We start from the raw sequence: 20962 nt of genomic DNA on the forward strand, positions 1-20962 counted from the left end.
AGGCTGTATTCAACAAGAAACATTTTAATCTGTACTGGTTGTTAGCGAATTGTGATTATACACTGTAGCAATTCAAAGCCTATTGAAATACATTTTGGCCCTTGTCTTCTCACTTGTTTGGCAGATGGTAAAGGCCACTGACATGCCGGGACAGTGATGCTATGCCACCAATGCTTCTGCTCCCTATGGGCTATTCCATGTCTCTGATTCACTCACACATCATCACCATTATCTCATTATCACACCGTTTCATCCTCATCGTCAAACACACAGCCCCACCTTCCATGCTCGGAGACAGGCAGATTAAAAACCTCTGAAGTTGGTGCTAATCCTGAGTCTAATCTAACACTCTCCATTCACCAACTATTTTCTTTTTCAACTCCTCCTTTCCTCTTGTCTTACTCAAATTGCTGGTTTGGGGGGGGTTGTGGAATCCACTGCCTCCTTCATACACTTGTTGAATAAGAGTATTTTGCAACCTTTAGTGCCAGATGCATTCTCTCAAGTCCTGCCTACATTTACCACCAGAGAAATGATCCCTTCTAACATTCCAAAGGGAGATCAGCAGGCGTGGACAGATGAAATATAGTCTATGCTTTCCGTATGTACAGTTCCACTGTAATTGTACAACTTTGTTTCTTATATTGACTCTCATGTTTTTCTTTCCTATGGCCTCTTTTCAAGGCAGTATATTGTATTTGATGTGTGTATTTTTAAAAAAAAGAAAAGATGACTACATCTGTGTATTGTTGGTGCCTTTGTCAGGTTCAGTTGGTTGGACTTGTCTGTCTGCCGCCATTTTTAGACCGGGGTTTTTCTTGCTCTGCTCCTGGTCATGACGACCCACTGGAAACACTGCCTTCTACTCTAGAGGAGGTACGACACAACTATGGTTGAAGATTATATTCATGATAAAAATGCACCTCAGATAATAGGTAATATGCAAACTACACACATACAAGAAACTACACCCAACATTTAACATTTTGCTGGGATACAGACTTTATGCACAGACTGACAGTCTATGTATTTATGTACAGTATATACACATGTTTATATGTGTGCATATCTATATGCATACATGCATCTGCATATATAGAGATACATGTAAATGTGTTGAGCTAAAGCTTTGCTTAATAGTGGGTCTCTGGGACAGCAGCAGAAAAAGCAACCTTGTGTTAGACCAATGCCTGTTCATCTATTCTGTGGTCGTCTAAATGTTTAATCTTGAATAAAACTACTGTTTGTTTACAGCATGTCAGATAAGTGTGTATGTAATTAACCAAATGTACAGATACTGTAAATAGAAGCGTGCACATAAGCTGTGGTTAATGATGTGTGTGATTTAGGCATCTTCGCTGATGGGAGTCACAGATGGGCATGGGACACCCTTCTGGAGAGAAGTACACACAATCATGTGCAGATTTAAGAGTCATTTAGTGCAGGACTAATGCAGTTGGCTTGTAAAAAAAAAAAAACAGCAATGAAAAGGTACAATTGATGCACAGCTCATTTATGGAGAATGAATAATGTAGAGGAGGAGTAAGGTCAGAGGAGTGATTTTAGAGATATTAAAGACAGGATGAAAACAGAGAGTTTCACCAGCATAAATGAGATTTCAGCATCATTAGAACAACATATCATACATTCAACTGGCTGGGGTACTCTGTAAAGTGCACTACCCAGAACATGCCACTAGAGAGCATACGTCTACTGTTTAGGAAGTTCACCCTGTTTCAATACTGTCAAACATGCTATTTGGTGTGTATGAAAGAGAGAGAGACAGAGGGTGGAGGGGATTAGGGAGACAAAGACAGAGAGGCATTTAAACTGGAAATTCATTAGATGGAGGTCAGGTATGCACTATTCAGTAGAGCAGCTATAATTGCTTTATGCTGCAGCAGTTCTGCCTCAAATAAATAGAATTTTAAAATTCTCTTGAGCCCAGTGTGAACGTGGCATATTTAGTTTGTAGGCACATTCTCTGTGATGAGGCACGTTTCACCATTTAATGGAAGTGGCAGAAGTGTTCCACATCACGGGACACAGAATATATTGTGTGCTGTTTTTAGGTCACACCCATGACAATGCTCTTCCACACACACACACACATAAGCATACTTGAAAAACATATTTGTCCTGGATCTGACCAGTGGAATATTTTTTGAAAATGGAAATAAAAAGGAGGTGGAAGTTTCAACTTAAAATGAATCTGAAAGGTAAAAGAGAAAATTCCATTTTTGGGATAAGAAGTCACAACATTAATCATCCCAAGCAGCACTATGAGGCCAAATCTAAATCCAGTTGCTGGTAAGGTCACAGGTACAAGTAAATACCTTCCATCTATCATTGGTTTGTTAAATGTAACCACAGCTAATGTAATGAAACAAAAAAAATGCGTTTTTCTTTAAAAATCCAACATCTTTAGTGTCAATCCACACCAAAAAACCAGTGGGAAACTGTGGCATCAACATGTACTCCTTGGTTTTGTGACAATGTTTCAGCACCAGTAGCTTTACACGGCTCATGCTTTCCACACATATCTCCAACTGTGACAATTTGCCACTTTGTACTGCTGTCATTAGCCTCTTTATCTGGGTTTCTGTTACCTCCCATCTCTGTATCTTAAGACACCCTGATACAAACTGTATGAAAGTGTGATGACTCCTTGTTTCATTGTCACCCGACTGAACTCTTGTCTTTTGCAGTGTAACACTGCATATGTTGTCTACAGGATCTTTTCGTGGCTCGGTGCCTATTGTGCTGACAATCCACAGTATCAGACTAATTATCCCCTTCATTGTGTTGTGCCCCACCAAAACCAGTAGGCCCACTGTTGGCCATACATAACAATGAGTGGTGAAGACGTGTGTGTCTGGCATCTGAATACCTTGCACCATCTGTAAATTAGAATAGGACCACAAAGTGCTGGTCACTATGACTGTATGCTGTTCTGTAGGTTGGAGTAGAGTATAAACAAGCAGGTGCTGTGGGACTGTACGGTAAATTTACTGGTGTGGGATGAAAGTTAACCCAGTATACAAACGTCACATCTTAAATCTCCTAATCCTTCGTGAATTTTCTCACATTTGAACTCAATTAAACTAAGTACATTTACTCAAGCGCTGTACATAAGGACAATATCGAGGTGCTCATGCTTTCCTTGAATATTTCCTTTTTTACGCAGTTACAACTCTACTGCAATTCAGGGGCAAATATTGCACTTTTTACCCCACCGCTTTTATTTGACAGCTAAATGGTCAAATTACCTTGCAGATCAAGGCCTTCTATATTAAAATAAATTAAGAAATCATCCGTTGTAGATGAATCTATCAAACCATATATGAAATCATTCCACTTCATATATTAATGCATATCACTGATTAAATCGTATATAGTTTAACTCTCACATGGGTCATCTTTCTGCATGAGTACTGTTATTTTTAATGGCATTCTTCGTGTATATTTAGCTGAATCTTTAATAGACTTTGAGTGTAGGACTTTAGCTTATGATAAAGATGTATATACACAGCGATGGAGCTATTTTTATCTAAGTAAACAGCCCAAATCTTCCTCCACCACTGCTGTTTAAACCAGCAGCTGACGCTCTTTTAAAAACACGTACTTTTCCCCTTTGAAGGTTTGTGCAGTGGAGACCTGTTTATTATGAGGGTCCATGTGTTTAGTCCCGTGTTTATGAAAACCTCAGCAGGCTGAACTTCTCCTCTCTCAGTTTAACACAGCGGTGGCTCAAAGTGCGCTTTTCATCAACACAAATCTCAATCAAACGTAACCTCTTGATACGGTGTACTGGAAATTTGCCGCGGCCTTGTTTTTTTCACAAAATGATAGCAGTCTTGTCCAATCGACACCGAAGTAGAGGCTTGTCCCCGCCTGTTTCTGGCTCTTGAAAGTGCCTGGACTAATCAGCGCTCGCCTCCGTGTGTTCAGCCATTTTGTAAGAAAATCAAGCAAGTCTGCCGCCCTACCTTCGCTTCAGACCTGCAGTTTTTTTCTTGTGCAATGGACGGGTAAGTGAAAAAGAACCACTCTTAAGACTTAATTTTACGAGGCAAACCGACCGCTGAGGGATTTCTTCTCTTAGTTTGGCTGCTTCCTAAAACATTTAGATCCCCGATGGGTGTTTCACTTAACCGTTAGACCGGGAAAGTTTTGAAACAGTTTTTTTTTTCCATCAAAACATGCAACAGTTAGCAGGAGCGTAAGCTAACTAGCAGCTAGCCGTCGCTACTGCTAGCAAATGTTAGTTATGCGAGCCGTTTGAGCGGATTTTTTTTGTCGTTTTATGTTAACTTGGCTAGCGCTAAACATATATAACTTAATGAGAGTTGTGTTTTGAGCAAACTTTTTAGTTCAAGTGATGTAACTTGCGGTGGTCGGTCGTTGGCGAATGCGGACATTAGTGAACATCGGCTAACTGTACCTTGGTAACTTGGTTTCACGGGAGCTCGGGTGCTAGCTAAAGCAACGTGTCTCATTTCCGCATTCATTTGTCTGCGGAGTGCCAGGGCCATGTTGAAGATGTCTGACCTGAACATTTCACGTTGATTGAATCCGAGACTCCTGCACCGACTTGCCGAAAGAAAAGGATATGATACACAGTAAACGTGTTGTTTCGATCAGGCTTTTGTTTTCGTAAAACCCTATTGATCACTTGCTTTCGTCAGTTTTATGGACTTCCAGTGCGCCGCGAATATTTCCTTGAACTCGCTCGACAATTCGCTCAACGTGTATTTGTTATTAGAGATTTGCTTCATTGTAAAGTAAGTGTGCACTCTGAAGTTTGCTCTTATGTTTTGCTAACCCCACTACAGCCGCCTAGACGCTGACTTGTACCCTCTGGGATCCGGCTACGTCCCTGAAATTGAGTAAGTATTTTGTATTATCTTTGCATTGCTGGCTTAAGATCGTTGTTATCTAAGTCGCTGTGGTGCTTTATGAATTTTAAGCATCGCACATGCACTCGTGTCTAAATGAGGAAGTAAGTTTGCTTGTGGTTGACCAGCACCACATAATTCCTTTTTTTTTTTTTTAAAGGACTGTGTGTCTCCAGAGTACAGAATGTGTTGTGATGAGATGTTTAACAGGATCTCCTACAGGTTATGGTTAATTTTCTTTGATTTCTTGTGTAGTTATGAGCTTTCTTTCTCATCCACAGCAGTGTCCATGACATATCAGTTGGCACAAAGGTAAGCACGTTTTTTTAATCACTTTCTCTTTTCAGCTTTCCCCCCATTTTACGGACCAGACATCAGCGGGAACGCTGAGAAGAGTTAGAATTTATGTAGTTTTGAAAACGTATTGACATGAAACTAGCTTTGAGAGCAGATAATGGAGTTTCATTGTGCTTTTTTTAGTTCATTGTTTCCACATCTCTCTAACAAATTAGTTTTTCACAAATGCAGGTTTGAGTAGCTTTTTGCAAGCCAGAGCGGAAGTGGAAAAGAACTGTGCCGACATTGGGGACTTCAATAACATAGTCTGTCAGTTTGCAAGAGCTTCCTCTATAATTACAGAACTGCTGCCCAAAGCCATTTCTCATGTGTAATGAGTCTGCAGTTGCAGGCCAGCTCTCCTTTTTAAAGATTTATCATGTTCAACACATAGAGGTTACTGCAACTCCCAAGACTGTGGCCATGGAATATTTGATGATTCAATTAGAATAGATTATCTAAGGTGGGGCTTTGTGTTTTCCTGTTCTGTTTCTGTTGAATTGTGTGGCTGTTGGGAAATGAAACTTCCTGTTGTTGGTTTTGTGTGTTCCTTCTTAGCTTGTTGGCCTCACTGGAATGTTAAGAAAGCTGCTGAATCCTGCCTCTGCGCTTGATGTTTATTCACACTCATGTCTATCACAAGACCGCTCGAGCAGCACCAGTGAAAGAAATCAGAAAAGCATTATCCACTGTTATTCTTTCTGCATGTATCTTCACGTATCACTTCTAGAAATGAGGGGACTGTTTTGTAATGTAAGTAAAACAGCAGTCCATCTGTAGATGTTTATGTGTGTAAACTTGTTGAAGTGGGAACACGTTTGTTTTTGGCTAGCTGCTAGTTGTTAACTGGTGTACCCAATAAAAATGCCTGCTTAAGCAGTCATCCTTGGTAACGGGGCCTTGGGCAAATATGCGTAGGAGTAACTGAACTCAACTTAGGGCTGTAACCATCCTCATGCAACAGTACTCATCCTCCCGGCCAAAGGTCTTTACACTGTTTGAACAAGCTCTCTGATACACACGCCCGTAACAAGGACACACCCCACCCCCTCTATCCGTTTCAGCAGGGCTCGTTTTTCAACATTAACAATGCACTATTTAATGGCCGCTGATTGCGTCTCAAGATTTGACCGCCGCTCTTTCTCCTTTTAACTTTTCCTATTTTCTCGATTTGACGTGCTGCGGTAATGATGATGCAGAGTTTAGGGAGCGCTGCTTTGCTGGAATCTGTAATTATTCCGTCTGGGCAGAGTGTCTGGCATTCCGCGGTCGCATTCCAATCTCCCCCCTCCAGCCCCCTGGTGAGGCACAGTTCCCTGCCCCCTCCACTGGCGAAGGCTGATCACACAGTGAACAAACACGTCTGTACCTGTGCTCCTCTCCTTTGTGCTTGTCCTCGGAGATTTCCTGCCCCTCACCCCCCTTGCTGAGTCCAAAATAAGCACTAGTACAAACTAATGGTCTCAGATTTGGTTTCCTTGAAGGATCATGTTTTAATTTTTTTTTCTTTTGAAATGCTGCAGTATAGATTGAAATCCCATGTTCTTTTTCCTCTTCCTTTGATGCAAAGAAATCCAGGTGTGATGCGTCATATGGCACAGGGAAATTGCCCCAGGTACATGGTTCCTTTTTTAAAATTAAGTTCAAGGTAGGCCACAGCCATTGTCAACCAGAGGAAGCTGCTCAGCAGTTTCAGTATGTGGTCCAGTTATGTTTCGTCGTCTCCTGAAGGTTACTATTATACTGTCAGCGCCCTGAGCAAACAAAGGATGTGAACAAGTCGATACACATTTACTGGGGTTGTGTTGGAAAAATGGGTTTGGCACGGTGTTGGAGTCGGCTAACAAACCATTTAAAAGCTCTATTCTTCCTCCATTGGCTTTGTAACTTAAGTTTTCCTTTTGTGCTGCTCAGTGCTCTCTCTACCCACCCTCCCTTCAAAAGCTGTAGTCTTGGTATATTCTTCAGTCGGTAGTTACACAATCCTCCGTTTTGTGTGACTTGATGTTCCTGATCTGCAGCATAGACTGTCTTTGCTCTGCGGTTGTTATTATTAGAATGAGGAAGTAGGGGGAGAGCGAGCGAGAGAGAGAGAGAGAAGGCAAGTCCTGCCATGGAACAGTAACCATCAGTCCCCAGGAGGAAGTTTAGTAAAGCCCTGGAAGCAGGCCTGATCTTTGTGCTCTTCCTGTTTTGGAGTCGGTCTGCTGACTGATAATGTGATGCTGACCGCCCACCACTATTGAGTCAGACTGGAGCCACTTCCTTCATTTCTCATGGCTGGAATCTGCCCTCGGCCCATTCATCAAGCAAAATATTGGTTTTACTCTCTTTCTTTTTCTTCTCCCCACCAATAGGAACACACCACTATCGCTCTTCGTATGATCTTTATTGCACGCCTCTTGCTGTTTTTATACTCCTTTTTACTATTAGATGTGTGTTCTAGACACCAATATGAGTTAACTTGCTACTCCCATTTTAGAAATGGACCTTTTTTGTCCTTTTTGATTGCATCCCACGCTTTATACCCCACTCATCCTCTCAGTTTGAGACTTGCCAGAGATTGTCCATAAAGCTCAGTGATTGCCTGTCATGTGATTTATGCAAAGATTTGAACAGTGGCCAAGGTTGGAGGCCCGTGATCATGAAGTCTTAATGAAAAGTCAGAGGAGGGCCCCATGTTGCTTAAATTCATGAACTGAGAGGCTCCTTTTTCTGCGAACCTCAGAATGAGAGCAACTGACCAAACCATCTGGAAGTCAAAGGGTAATACTACTGCTCAGTGTTGTGCCCCAATAGCAGCCAACTCTTGCGGCACCACCAAGCACATTGCATATTTCAAGGCTAAGATTCACAAGGTGGAGAAGAATGCTAGCAAACCTGCATGACTGGTTGTTGTTAAAGCGCTCCAGGGCTCTTCAACTGCCAGAGTGTCCTTGGGGCTCCATATGTGTGTGTGCTGCCGTGTAACAATGCCCCTAGTCTCAGCCTGAACAGGACCGTCATTGTGGCGTGTTGTAGAGCTTAGGCTGCTGAGCCACTTCTTGTGACTGCTGTACTTCATCTCCCACAACCACAAACACACGCACAGCCCTGAAACAGCATTTTATATCTACTAAAGAGAGAGAGGGAGGACAGAAAAGGCTGTTTCAGCAGACAGTAAGCTTGTGTGGGCTGGGAGTATCCTCATCTTGTCTCTCGATTCAGAGGGCTTCGGTGTGTTATCCTTCCTCCTTATGCTGAATTATGAGAAGATGGCTCGTACTGTCTGACAGCTATTAAGATACGTGTTTATTACTGCCCTGTGTGCTTGAATAGTGGCTGTTCGTGCTTGAGCGTGATTGGTGGCAAAACATGATATTTTGACTCATTGCCCAAGATAAAAGTAATGGCCTATCATGACTTGAAATAGGCAGTACAGTTAGAAAAGCATATAAAATGGGATGGGAAAACATTATTCTGATAAGTCAAATATTCTTGCTGCAAGCTAAGTCACTTGATTCTTCCTGGTGAGAAAGGTGGAGTTCTTCTCAAGCGTGCTTCCTCAATCCTCTTTTGGTTATCAGATTACTTCCTGCTTTATCACACAATGGCTCTGTAATATGAGTGCCGTGCTCTCCACCTGCTATGCTGTGCCCTCATTGGCGAATGCACTGAAGTGAACCATTGTTTTGCCTCCTTCTGCAGAGGGGATCCGACGAACTCTTTTCTTCCTGCATATCCAACGGGCCCTATATCATGAACTCAGGTAGGGGGGTTGCCATGGAGGGTTGAATCCTTTTTTTATTGAAGTGCTTGTCGTGTCCGTGTTGTTTGTGTTGCCATGACGATCAATCCATTATTCAAGAAGAACCAGAGCCTTCTGTCCCCTCCCTGATTGTATCTGCTTCTGTTTTTTTTTTTTTTTTTCTTTTTTGTCTTGCAGCCAATGGCAACGACAGCAAAAAATTCAAAGGTGACGTCCGCAGTCCTGGTGTTCCATCACGTGTGGTCCATGTCCGCAAGCTGCCCAACGACATAAATGAGGCTGAGGTTATTGGACTGGGACTGCCCTTTGGGAAGGTTACTAATCTGCTGATGCTGAAAGGGAAAAACCAGGTAAGGACTGACATATGCAGGGCTGCTCACCAAACCTGTATGACTTACACTCCTGGGTGAAAATTCTCTGTAGGCCTGGGGATCAGCTTTCTAGCCGTCTGTCCTGACCTGAAAATGATGACAATGACCCTTTTGTCACATCCTCATGGGTTAGTGGGTAGGAAGAGAATTCTACTTGCTAAGATTTCCTGGAGGAAGACATTGAATTCCTTTTTGAATGTCGTATCTCCTGTTTCCTTTTACCTGCAGTTCTGTCAAGCCCGTAAAGATGTGATGGGCAGTTAATATACGTGAAAATCAAAATTAGAAAAGTTTACAAACAGACTAAAATATTAGGGATGCTTGATATATATTGCCTCAGGGTGGCACCATTTTTATAATGTAAGTCTTGAGAGAAATACAATGAATGGTTCCCTGACCCCCCCCCCCTTCTCTATTTAGGCATTTTTGGAACTGAACAGTGAGGAGTGTGCACAGACGATGGTGAGCTACTACTCCTCTGTCACCCCTGTCATCAGAAACCACCCCATTTACATGCAGTACTCGACCCATAAGGAGCTAAAGACGGACAACTCCCCCAACCAAGTGGTAAGGGTGGTCACACACAGTTTGGCTTCACGTTGGCTGTTGTAATTTGATGTTAGTTGTTTTATTTAAATGTAAATTTAAACTGTTGTTGCCAAAAGTTAGTGTTGGCTAAATGCAGAAAACGTAGCATTTCTTCCTTTCACCGGTCTCAGATTTACTGATATACACGTGGCGCAGCCTTTTAATTAATTACTTCATTTATTACTGCACACTCTCCATTTCCATGCTAAGAACGTTCCTCTGTTGTTTCCCCTTAGCGTGCCCAGGCAGCTCTACAGGCAGTCAATGCACTCCATGGAGGAGGGATGGGAAGCATGGCCATTTCCACAGATGCAAGTAGCATCGGAGGAGCAGGGACCCAAAGCCCTGTACTCAGAGTCATAGTGGAAAACCTCTTCTACCCCGTCACCCTGGATGTACTACACCAGGTACAGGCAGTGGTTGTGCAGTTTGGTTGAGCCACTACTGTGGTTTCAAAAGCATGTGTTATAGATTTGCCAGTTCCTTTTTATACTCCGAGACAGATGTTGACTTCTGCAAACTGAAACAACATGACAACCTCTTATACCACCCACTCTGCTACTATTAATGTACAGCATGAGTATTTTCATATATTGTCTTATTTGCTTCCTTCCTCTTCTCATCACTGCTGAGAGACGTTTGTTCACATTTACTACAGGCTATACCAAATACTTTCCAAATGAAGTAGTGCATTTGCAAACAAAATATGCATGCTGCCGATCGTGAGACTTGAGAAAGGGCATACAAATGTATTCCCTGTTTCTTCCAGTGCAACTGTAATGCATTTTTTCTTAGGTGTGTTGTCATGTCATCCCTAATTTCTGTCTCACCTCGCCAGATTTTCTCTAAATTCGGCACTGTGCTGAAGATCATCACCTTCACTAAAAACAACCAGTTCCAGGCTCTGATCCAGTATGCTGATGGCATGACAGCTCAGCATGCCAAACTGGTAAGACTAATGCTTGTTATGTTTAGTCTGAGGTTATTACCATTGAGTAACAGATCACTGGGTTCTTTGGCACCTTTGCAGTGAAGTTAAGACCAGTCATGACAAATGAACAGATTGTAAAGCAGGCCATTGCAGCTACACTGCAGTGTGTGTGCACTGTGGGACCCATTGATCAAATATGAAACTGTAGTTTCAATCACCACTATGAAACACATCATATCCACTATCTTAAGCCTAATGCTCCCATATATGTCTCAGTCTCTGGATGGACAGAACATCTACAATGCCTGCTGTACCCTGAGAATCAGCTTCTCCAAGCTCACCAGCCTTAATGTGAAGTACAACAACGACAAGAGCAGGGACTACACCCGACCAGACCTCCCCACTGCGGATTCACAGCCCTCCATTGACCACCAGACCATGGCAGCTGCTGCATTCGGTAAGAGGGGGACATGCTATGAAGTGTTCGGTTCAGATCACCAAATATGTCTTTGATTCGTCAGTGAAACAATTTTATTTCCATTATTATTGTTTTGATCCTGATCATCGTTGCAAGTACACTTGATGGGGGCATTTGTATCTTACTTATGTGTGTTGTCCCTTGTCACAGCAGCACCAGGGATAATCTCAGCCTCTCCCTATGGTGGAGCTCATGCCTTCCCCCCAACCTTTGCCATCCAACAGACAGGTTAGTACACAAACTTCATCTTACTATTTCTCAAAACATTTGCCGCAAAAGTACAATATCTTATGAAGAATGTTGCCACCAACACTCTTGATAAATGTTCCAATTTGTGTATTTCTTTACAGATGTCTTCAGTATGAGGCAAGCAATGAGTTAAAACTAATATTTTTTGTTCTTCGTAGGTCTGTCAGTGCCTGGTATTCCCAGCGCCCTGGCTTCCCTGGGTGTGGGCCATAGTGGCATGGCAGCTGCAGCAGCAGCGGCTAGCCGGCTCGGCCTGACAGGGCTTTCTCCCACTGCGGGACACAATGTCTTGTTGGTCAGCAATCTGAACCCTGAGGTCAGTACACTTATTAGGCTTAAACAGGTCTACATCCTGCCTCTGTCAGTGCAGTGCTGAGAAACATTAAAATGTCACAGTGCGATTTGTTTACACTATGGTTCATGAACCCTTTATCCATTTTTTTCCCAAGAGCTCCAGTGTTTTGCCCCCCCCCATTTCCCACCACCTCAATGTGATCAGTGTAGTTGGAGTACCCTTACCACTGTTTATAATTAAAAGGGGGTCATCGAGTCAAAATCTCTTCTTTCAGGGCCTTTCTGTGTTTGACCAAACCTGCTGCATTTCTGACCTGCCACTTTGCTCACTGTGAATTTTAAGTTTATTCAAAACACTAACTTCTGTTTATTTTAAACTTACCATTTCATATCTTCATTTTTTTGTCCATTAGTTGAAATCATTCTTGAGTTGTTGGAGAGACAATATTACTTTTTTCTTTGTATTAAAAACAACAACAAAAAACTCATCCCGTCTGTGATTTAGGTCTTTTTTTTTTTTTTAAACATATATAGTATGTAGAATCTATAAGTAGGCTGTCACACTCATTAAAATTTACTGTAGTCTTGTAGTCATTACATTGAGTATGTTAATTGTAAGATCACAGTTAAAGTTGGAACAGGATTATTAACACTGACATTCTGTTTTGACTGTCCTATTTTAATGTAATTTAAATTTAAACCAACATAGCATGTAATTTAAAAGTACATATTGTCTCTGCCTTTTTCTGTATTTCATTGTTAATCTTTTTTCTCTTCTTTTTCTCCTAGTGTTCCCATAGTGACAGTGCATTTTAATTTTAGCCAGTTCTACTGTCTGAAGCACTACATTTCTTTGTGTATACTGACCTTGTTTTTTACTTCCTTTTTTCTCTCCCTCTTCTTTCTCTGTCCCCCTCTCCCTCTTTTTTATTTTTTTTGTTTTAAAACCCCCTCACCTCAACTCTTGCCAACTGACTGCACGCCCCATGACCAATTGTTCCTCCTGTCCTCCTCCTCCCCTCTGTGACTCCTGTTACTACTACAACCACTCCTCCTTCCACCCACCCAACCCTCTTTCTCCCTAATTCATTGTCCCCCAATTTGGACGCCATACGAATTGAAAACACAACAAAAACACAACATTGGCACCTTTCTGGTCCGATTTTTGCCATCATCATCTGTCCTTCCACTATCTTCTTTCTTTCCTCCACCTCATCTCTTGTCCTCTTCCTCCTCTCTCATACTCATCTCCTCCTCTTGTTTTCTTCATTCTCTTCATCCCTCATGCCTCTCCTTCCTCCATGGTACTGTGGCCTTCCTGTGGACCTCGCTGCCTGTGGCCTGCGGACATGTCCTGACTCCACTCCACTGTCCTCCACTCCGCTCCGTCTCTTTTCCCCTGTCCCCTGTCCCCTCTCCCCCTTTGGCCCCCTGCCCCGCTGCTCCCCCTGCTGTCTCTAAAGAGCGTTACGCCACACTGCCTCTTTATTCTTTTCGGTACGTTATCATCCTTTCATCTCCTTTTTTATTACTACTGTTACCTCGCAAGGTGGGCATGTCTTGTCTCATGTTGTTGGCTTTGTTTTTTTTTTTTTAACCACTGATGTCTTGTCATCAGGCTACAGGGCTATGAAGGGTGGGGGTGTCTGTTTGTTTTGGGGTTTGTATGACCTGTTTTGGTTGTTGTGGGTTTGTGTGAGGAAAGTAAGGTGAGAACACCACAAAAAGCTGCAGCATTTCATTTCATTTATAACAGCCATGGTTTACTGTCCATGGGCAAAAAACATTTGCCGTTTTTCATCTTCAAAGAGAACAGGCATTCAATGGAAATATTGGCTTCGCTAAATAGAAATGTGGGGATCATTTTGTTTGGGAATGAGGCGGGAAGCCGATCTAAATTCTAAAGCATCACCCTCAGGAAAAGGATAAAAGTCAACACTTTATTTGGTTCCTCACGGTCCAATTTTTTTAAGCCATGAAAATTCATCAAATTTCATTTTTGTCAGGTTGATTTTTCTGTAGCTGCCTTGAGTCACTCAGCAGCAGTACACAGATAGATGAAATGCTGCTGCTTTTTTAGTGATTGTGGGTTGACATATCCCTCGGATTATGTCACCATATTACTCTTTTTGCAGTCTGTCTCAGTTACTCTAATGTAGGTATGTGCATGTTTAGTTTATTCCTGCATGTCTCTTTTTATTAGGCAATCGAGTTGGTCAAGAAATCAACTTTTTCTTTAATGTAGAGCAATCAAACCAATCAAACACTCATTTTACTCCTTTTGATTTTTGCCTTCAAATCATTACCTCCCCCTTCTCAAGCATAACCATCTTTAGATGTCTGCATCTGTGTAATTGTTATCCGAGAGGGCTTATGTAGGATTAGTTCTAGAAACCCAGCGCACAATTGAACAGAAAATTAGTAGCCTGGCAATTACTTAATAATCAGACAGCGTTCATTTAGTAGCAGTATGAATATTAATGTCTCTGATTTGATGGTTTAAATTGTTTTTGTTGCTGTGATTGACTCTGTAGCTCTTGTTTAAGGCTGCATTGTTCTTTGTTGCACTTGTATTATGACACCTTCCTCTTCCTCCTTAGGTGTGTATGGCGATGTGATGAGAGTGAAGATCCTGTTCAATAAAAAGGAGAATGCTCTGATCCAGATGTCTGACAGCACACAGGCTCAGCTAGGTAGCAACACTCCAACCCTGCAAAACACCATTTGCTTTCTTTTGATCTATCTTTTTCTTTCATCTTTTTTTTTTCTTCACATCGTTTTACTGTACTCAACCTACTTGGCCTCAACTGAGCAAACAGGACAGGTCTTCCTTTGATAAATAAATGATTGCTTACTTTCTGATGATTTACTTGTTTTGGTTATTTACAATTTATAACAGTTGTAGTACAGTTGTTGCATTAATAATTTATGTGGATGTATATGTGTTAAGGATGGGACTGAATTGAGTGAACCTAACAACAAATTAGATTATTTGAATGTAGAATTAAAATGGAACAGTTAATCTGTGCTGGCAACAAAGGAATAACGTTCAGTCGTAGAGGCCAGGTTTATGAGTTGTTGTTAAACAAGTGTTGACCATCTTATTAATCTTTTCTCAGCTATGAGCCACCTGAATGGCCAGCGTCTGCATGGCAGGGACATGCGTGTGACATTCTCTAAACACACCACCGTGCAGCTTCCCAGAGAAGGCCACGAGGACCAGGGCCTCACAAAGGACTACAGCAACTCACCACTGCACCGTTTCAAGAAACCTGGCTCCAAAAATTACTCCAACATCTTCCCACCCTCTGCAACACTCCACCTCTCCAACATACCGTGAGTGCTGCTGCAAGAGCCTCATTTTCATTCCAACTCTCTCCCCAGCAGCTTTTGTGCTCTAAGCTATTTCCTTTGTAGTCCTGATTCATTTTTTTCTATATTTAGTGCTCGGGATAATGTAGTTGTGACAGTGTTTTTCCTAAATATGCAAGGTGCATTTTTAGATTTAATGATGCCTCTTGTGTTTTGTTTCACCATACCAGTAAATAAAAACACAAGTAAAGGGAATGTAAACACACATAAATGCTTTGTGTTGATTCATTGTTTTTCCCGTCTGCTTTCAGGCCTTCTGTGGTGGAGGATGACCTCAGGAGGCTTTTTGCCAGCTCAGGAGCCACAGTCAAGGCCTTCAAGTTCTTTCAGTAAGTCTCAGTCCAGTAGCACATAATTTAAGCAAGAGAGCACAGAGAAAAAAGGTCTTCCTGGTACAACGTAGCAAATGGAAAGCAACCCTCACAAAAAGAACACTTAAACAACACATTGTTCTCTTTATTGCACAGAAAAGACCGCAAGATGGCCCTGATCCAGATGGGCTCAGTCGAGGAGGCAATTGAGTCCCTCATCGAGTTCCACAACCACGATCTGGGAGAGAACCACCACCTTCGAGTGTCTTTCTCCAAGTCCACCATCTGAGTGCCTTTTTCTTCCTCCCTCCAAGTCTGTCGCCATCTGAATGCTACTTTTGTCAAGGTTGCCTTCAGTGGAAATGGCCACCATTACATATTTATGACTGTGGTTCTTTGTAGAACGTTGCCATCCTCAGTTCCCCGTCATTGGTAGGTTTGGGTGTAGCGTTTAATCACTTCCACTTATTGATTCTGGTTCTGCTTTTTGGCATATCATAAGACACCAAAATATGTTATACAAATACAATTATTTTCCACAGCTGTAATTCAGCTTAAATACAAGATATTTTAAATTAACATGTATGCAAATAGGAATATTTCCTCTTGCCATGCACAAATAGTTAGTTACACTAGACATGCTAACATTAGCTGGCTTTAGGGCATGATGACCCTACATTCTTGTACCAAGCTGCAGTTGGTTCGACTTCTGCAAGAAGTTGTTTTCACTAGGTAATTATTTTCCTGTATTTCTACCCTTTAATGAAGCACAGCTACACTTGTATGTGGTTGATCCTGCCCGTAATGATGCAAACACTATTTGCATGCATTAGTGCTAGTGTAATAGGCTCTGTAAACAAATGGGTCCAAACTTAGCTCAGGAATCAGTTAGTGGGATTAAAGCCTCTATCTGATCAAATCGCTGGGTTTTTTTTTTTCCTTAAATCAAATCTGAGCTGCTTCCAGTTCTGGACTCAAACCTAATCATTAGTTTGTTTCATCATAAGTGGGGTCTTTGGGAATGGGCAACGTTCTGCAACGAAACATGTTCTTATATTGGAGGTAAAATAGGTGCAGCTGATGAACTGTCACTTTAGACCAAATCGCTTAAACAAAAACAAAAAAAAAGACACCCTCCACCATGGATGTATGCTTATGTGGATGAATCATATCCACACCAGACACACTTCAGCATTCCTTTTACTATGATAGTCGTGTGGGTATATCTGTGTGTGCGTGCCTTTTTTGAAATGCCACTTTGAACCTGTTTGGCCAGTCAGGAACGGTTTGAGACAAAAGATTTTGCTTTGGCTCACAGACCACCAAACAATTTATTTCCAAGTATCCTCTTTCTGTTTTTTTGTCCTCTTTTAACTACCCACCTCTTTGCTTTGGGGGATCCATACCACTATCTGAAGTTATTCAATAAGGACACCTTTATTCTTTGAATATTCTTATCTACAGTCTTGTGCCTTACTTTGCCCCAACCAGACTGCCTAAGGCATTGCTCTGGCTTAATTTGGAAAAGACATGGCTCTCAAATTGCCTTTTTTTTTAAAAAAAAAAAAAAAAAGAAAATGCCTTTTGGTATGTACCAGCATTGTTAAAATGGGGGGGAAAGTGGCTCACTCAATCTTATGTTTCCTCTTAAAAACACATGTTTATCTAAGGATTTGTATGCATATATCCCCATTATATGTACGTAGAAACTATGAATGTAAGTCAGTTAGATGCCTAATATTTTTGCTAGGTGATGTAGCTCTGTTAGGTGTGTTGTGGCAGGAGTAGAGCTGTATTCAGCCCTCCTGTCTTACAGTCCCCACTCACCTGCATTTAGTCCTCTCTCAGGAGGGACAGTGGTGTTTGGGGCCTCATTTAACCATATTATGTTCATCTATATGTGGACACATATATTCATTTATCTTTTCTTTTAATGGTAGCATTTACATGTGTATCACTTCTACGCTTAACTGATACCTATATGTAGTGGCTGGGTTTGATCCTTATCACAGTGCCTTGACTCTTTGAGTTTTTAAATCTGAGGCTGAAACACTTTCTAGCCTGGTCAGTTGACTTTGTTTACCTCTCGTTCAGGTGTTTTTATCTTGCCTGTCTGCAAAGATGCCTTTATCCCATAATATCCACGTAATCCTACATGTGAGAGGCAGCTTGGAGGCATTTGGCAATTGAAAGTAAGAATCTTCAACTGTGTTTGAAAACCCAGTCTATATATATTTTTTTTTCTTCCTTAAATTCAAGCTAACAGGATTACAGGGTGGGGAAAGCCCTCACCCATTCCCTGTCTGTGTCCACTTCTGCCACAGTCAGGTTCTTTAGTGCACTTTTCCTCAATGATAGGTCCAAGTTGGCGCCATCACGCTGAAGTCTTAAACGTCGTCACATTCCTGCGTGCCTCAAGCACCAGTTCCCACAGCCTCGACCACTGTAGTTTTTGGACCACATACAGATGCGCTCTGTCTCTATTTTTGTAAAAGTTTATTATGCATGGTATAACAAAGCTTCATGTAGCTGCAGACGGTTATTGCTGTTAAGGACCAAAGTATCTTCCACCCCCACTGTTTTGTAGTGTTGTGATTTCTCAAAGGTTTTTATTTTATTTTTTTTCCACATTCCCGCTGTCTCGCAAGCAGACAAGGCTTCAGTTTCCCTTCTTTCAGTTTCTCGGATGCCTTGGACAAAAATCACAAATTTGAAATATCTTCAGCCTATACTGTATGTTGTATCCCTTTGTGTTTGACTTTACAAAGAGCCTACTTTGGTAGACATCGCTTTAGAATGGAAACTTAATTGAACCACAGTACTAGCTGTGATGTTGACAGTGTAGAAGATTATATGCCTTTCAATTTTTGTTAAAAAGCTTTTATTTTTCTCTCCTTTTTTTTTTTTTTATATGGGGGCGGGGTGGTTAATGTATGAAGCGGGATTGATGGTTGTATATATTCATGTTTTTGTACCACAAAGTCATTTGGATTATATCCACTTTACGTTCAAAACATGTATATTTTGATAAAACAATACAGACCTAATGGGCTCACCGGAGCTGTAAAAACAAAAAAAAAAAAAACAACTTTTGTAACACAAAGACATTAAACCTATCTGAACACAGAAGTGTCTCTGTATGTGCCCCCCTCCCCCCATTCTGTTCTTGTCTCTTGCATCTTCTGCTGCCTTCAATAAATCTTTAGTTTGTTCCTCCTTTCATCTGGCCTCATTTGGTTTCTGTCTCTTTTCCTCTGTCCTGTGGAACTGCTGCTCTGTAACGGTTAACACCTCCGTAACATTTTCCACATTTCCCATCCTGTTTACTACCGGTGGGTTGTTTTGTTTTGTTTTGTTTTTTTTAAATCCTCCACTATATTTCCAACTTTGTACTCATCCCATCTGAAACTTAACTGACTGCTCAACCGGGCTCAGCTCAATCCTGTTACAATCCCATGATGATGACTGAAGGGTGGAGAGTTAATTCGATATACAGCTGTGGATACTTGCTATTCTCAATGATTCTGAATAATCCTCCTGCGCTGTGCTTCGACCTTTTCAGTTTAGCAGGTCTGTCAGACTCTAAGGAGATGAGACGGGTTGCTGTGGAAACCAACTTGCTGCATTGGATAAGATGAATAATTAAGATAAAACACAAGCATGTCTATCAGGCATATCTGGCATCCATGTTTATCACCAAGTTCCTCAGGGATGTGAGACGAACCTCAATGACAAACTGGTTCTACACCTCCTGATCCACTAGGGGGAGGTCTTGCTCTCTGCTGGTAATCAAAGGCTGCTGAGCAGAGGTGACTTTACCTGCCACTCACACAATGTCAATAGTTAGTGGCTTAATCTCAAGTGCCTCCTTGGGCTTTCTGGCATTATACCCTTTTTTTTTTTTTTCCCTTCGACTTCCTTACAGAGCGGTGCAGAGGATTAACCTCAGATCTTCCCTGCCTTTTGAGAGGGGGACAAACAAGAGAAAAGGGAGTCCAGTGCAGTCTGCATTTGTGGTGGAGGAGCTGGATTTTATTGTATAATCCCAGCAGGTTCTGGAGTGTAGATTTAAATACAGTGTGCACCACAGTGAAGGCACTTGTTTCTCTTCTGCTATCACTTTGCATAAGAAAGCATGCTTGAAGGTCAAAGTAAAGACAGATGCCTGCCTCATAAATGCTGGTCATAACCAACACGACAGAAGTCTCAACAGCATATTTTTTAGGAAGCTAAGAGAAGGTTCTACTGCTAAACATTTAATTTATTTCAGTACTATCCTTAAGGTATTAGAACAGTCGCTACTGCCAAGATATATCCAGGTACCTCTTTTAAACATCAGTGTGCTTCTACCAGTCGGGGACCTCCATGGCAGCAACTTGACGCTTTGATGCCGCTTTGATACCTCAGACCCTTGTTTACTTGCAGCATCTTAGTATTTCACTGTGCACCATGAGTAATTTAGAGCAGGGAGCAGTCTACACAGAATCCTCTTTGGAATATATTGAAATGCAAAGAGATTGCATAATTGGGTGGGAGGATAACTCAAAGTAAGATGATCCAAACATAGAGTTAGTTTTTGGACTATCAAATTCCAGAAGTCAGTGGCGCGCACAAAATATGTTGCTTCATATCGTTTTGGTCTGTCGAGACACATTTTTAAAAACTGATATTGGCAAGCACTGTCGGTAGAGCAAGAGCAAACATTTATTTTCCAAAATCACTCGGATCCAAAAGTTATTTGACACCAAAGGAAGAAGCCATATTGTACCTACTATAAACTCTGTTACAACCTCCATGTCGCCCTGTTTGTGCTTCACTGTGTCATCATGTTACCATTAACCCAACTCTCCTCCAATTCTTTGCTGAATCGAGACCTTTAGGATGATCCGGGCTTCATCCAGCTCTGTGTGTGCGCGGGACTAAATGAAGCCATGCGGGGAAGTGATCCTTCCACATCTGGCAGCATTTATTTACAATGAGCTCTGCAGCCTCTAATCAAGCAAATACTGGCAAAAGCCAAGGCCACACACAAATGCAAACCTGGTGACGAGTGAATGGGGGCAGAGTGGTCAAAGCGGTTCAAGAGACTGGCCCGTGTATATAATTTATGGCATGTTCAATCTCCACAAAAGCCAGTGAGTCACTGAAAAAAAAAAATTGGATGTGTGAGACTGTAAAGTTGGCTGAACGGCTGCCTTGTTAGTCAACAGCTTTGAAAAGGAATACATTCATCTGTTCTGTGTTTCAAGATCTGGAGCTGGGAGATAATTCATAGGTCTATAATTTATGTCTCTCTTGAGCGAAGTTAAACTGCAGAGCAATCCCAGACTTAACCAGCTGTAAATTCCAGGATTTAACGCCCTTTTAAGGAGGCGTGTGTCCATAC

General features: G+C 41.7%; 1 protein-coding gene across 4 annotated transcripts; it reads left to right on the forward strand.

Annotated features, from left to right (window-relative positions):
- Positions 1 to 3978: 3978 nt before the first annotated feature.
- ptbp1a (polypyrimidine tract binding protein 1a) lies at positions 3979 to 18798 on the forward strand. 4 transcript variants are annotated; one of them, XM_070843039.1, is made up of 16 exons: positions 3979 to 4031; positions 4836 to 4889; positions 5180 to 5210; positions 8922 to 8982; positions 9160 to 9332; positions 9774 to 9920; positions 10178 to 10348; positions 10780 to 10890; positions 11149 to 11329; positions 11501 to 11578; positions 11758 to 11915; positions 13357 to 13390; positions 14494 to 14586; positions 15013 to 15229; positions 15517 to 15594; positions 15733 to 18798. In XM_070843039.1, the coding sequence occupies exons 1-16, from the start codon at positions 4024 to 4026 to the stop codon at positions 15863 to 15865; spliced, it is 1728 nt and encodes a 575-aa protein (XP_070699140.1). In that variant the 5' UTR covers positions 3979 to 4023; the 3' UTR covers positions 15866 to 18798. The 4 variants fall into 4 exon arrangements, with proteins under 4 accessions (XP_070699140.1, XP_070699141.1, XP_070699142.1 ...); XM_070843040.1 differs by having other exon boundaries at positions 11504 to 11578; XM_070843041.1 differs by having other exon boundaries at positions 3980 to 4031; positions 5183 to 5210.
- The last annotated feature ends 2164 nt before the right edge of the window (positions 18799 to 20962 follow it).

This window comes from Pempheris klunzingeri, chromosome 13, assembly GCF_042242105.1.
Source record: "Pempheris klunzingeri isolate RE-2024b chromosome 13, fPemKlu1.hap1, whole genome shotgun sequence".
Classification (NCBI taxonomy): domain Eukaryota; kingdom Metazoa; phylum Chordata; class Actinopteri; order Acropomatiformes; family Pempheridae; genus Pempheris; species Pempheris klunzingeri.

Excerpts from the sequence above, each read along its gene's own strand:
- ptbp1a (XM_070843039.1), top strand. Across the intron at positions 8,983-9,159 it reads GCCCTATATCATGAACTCAG|CCAATGGCAACGACAGCAAA; the intron begins GTAGGGGGGTTG and ends TTTGTCTTGCAG. Across the intron at positions 9,333-9,773 it reads TGCTGAAAGGGAAAAACCAG|GCATTTTTGGAACTGAACAG; the intron begins GTAAGGACTGAC and ends TTCTCTATTTAG.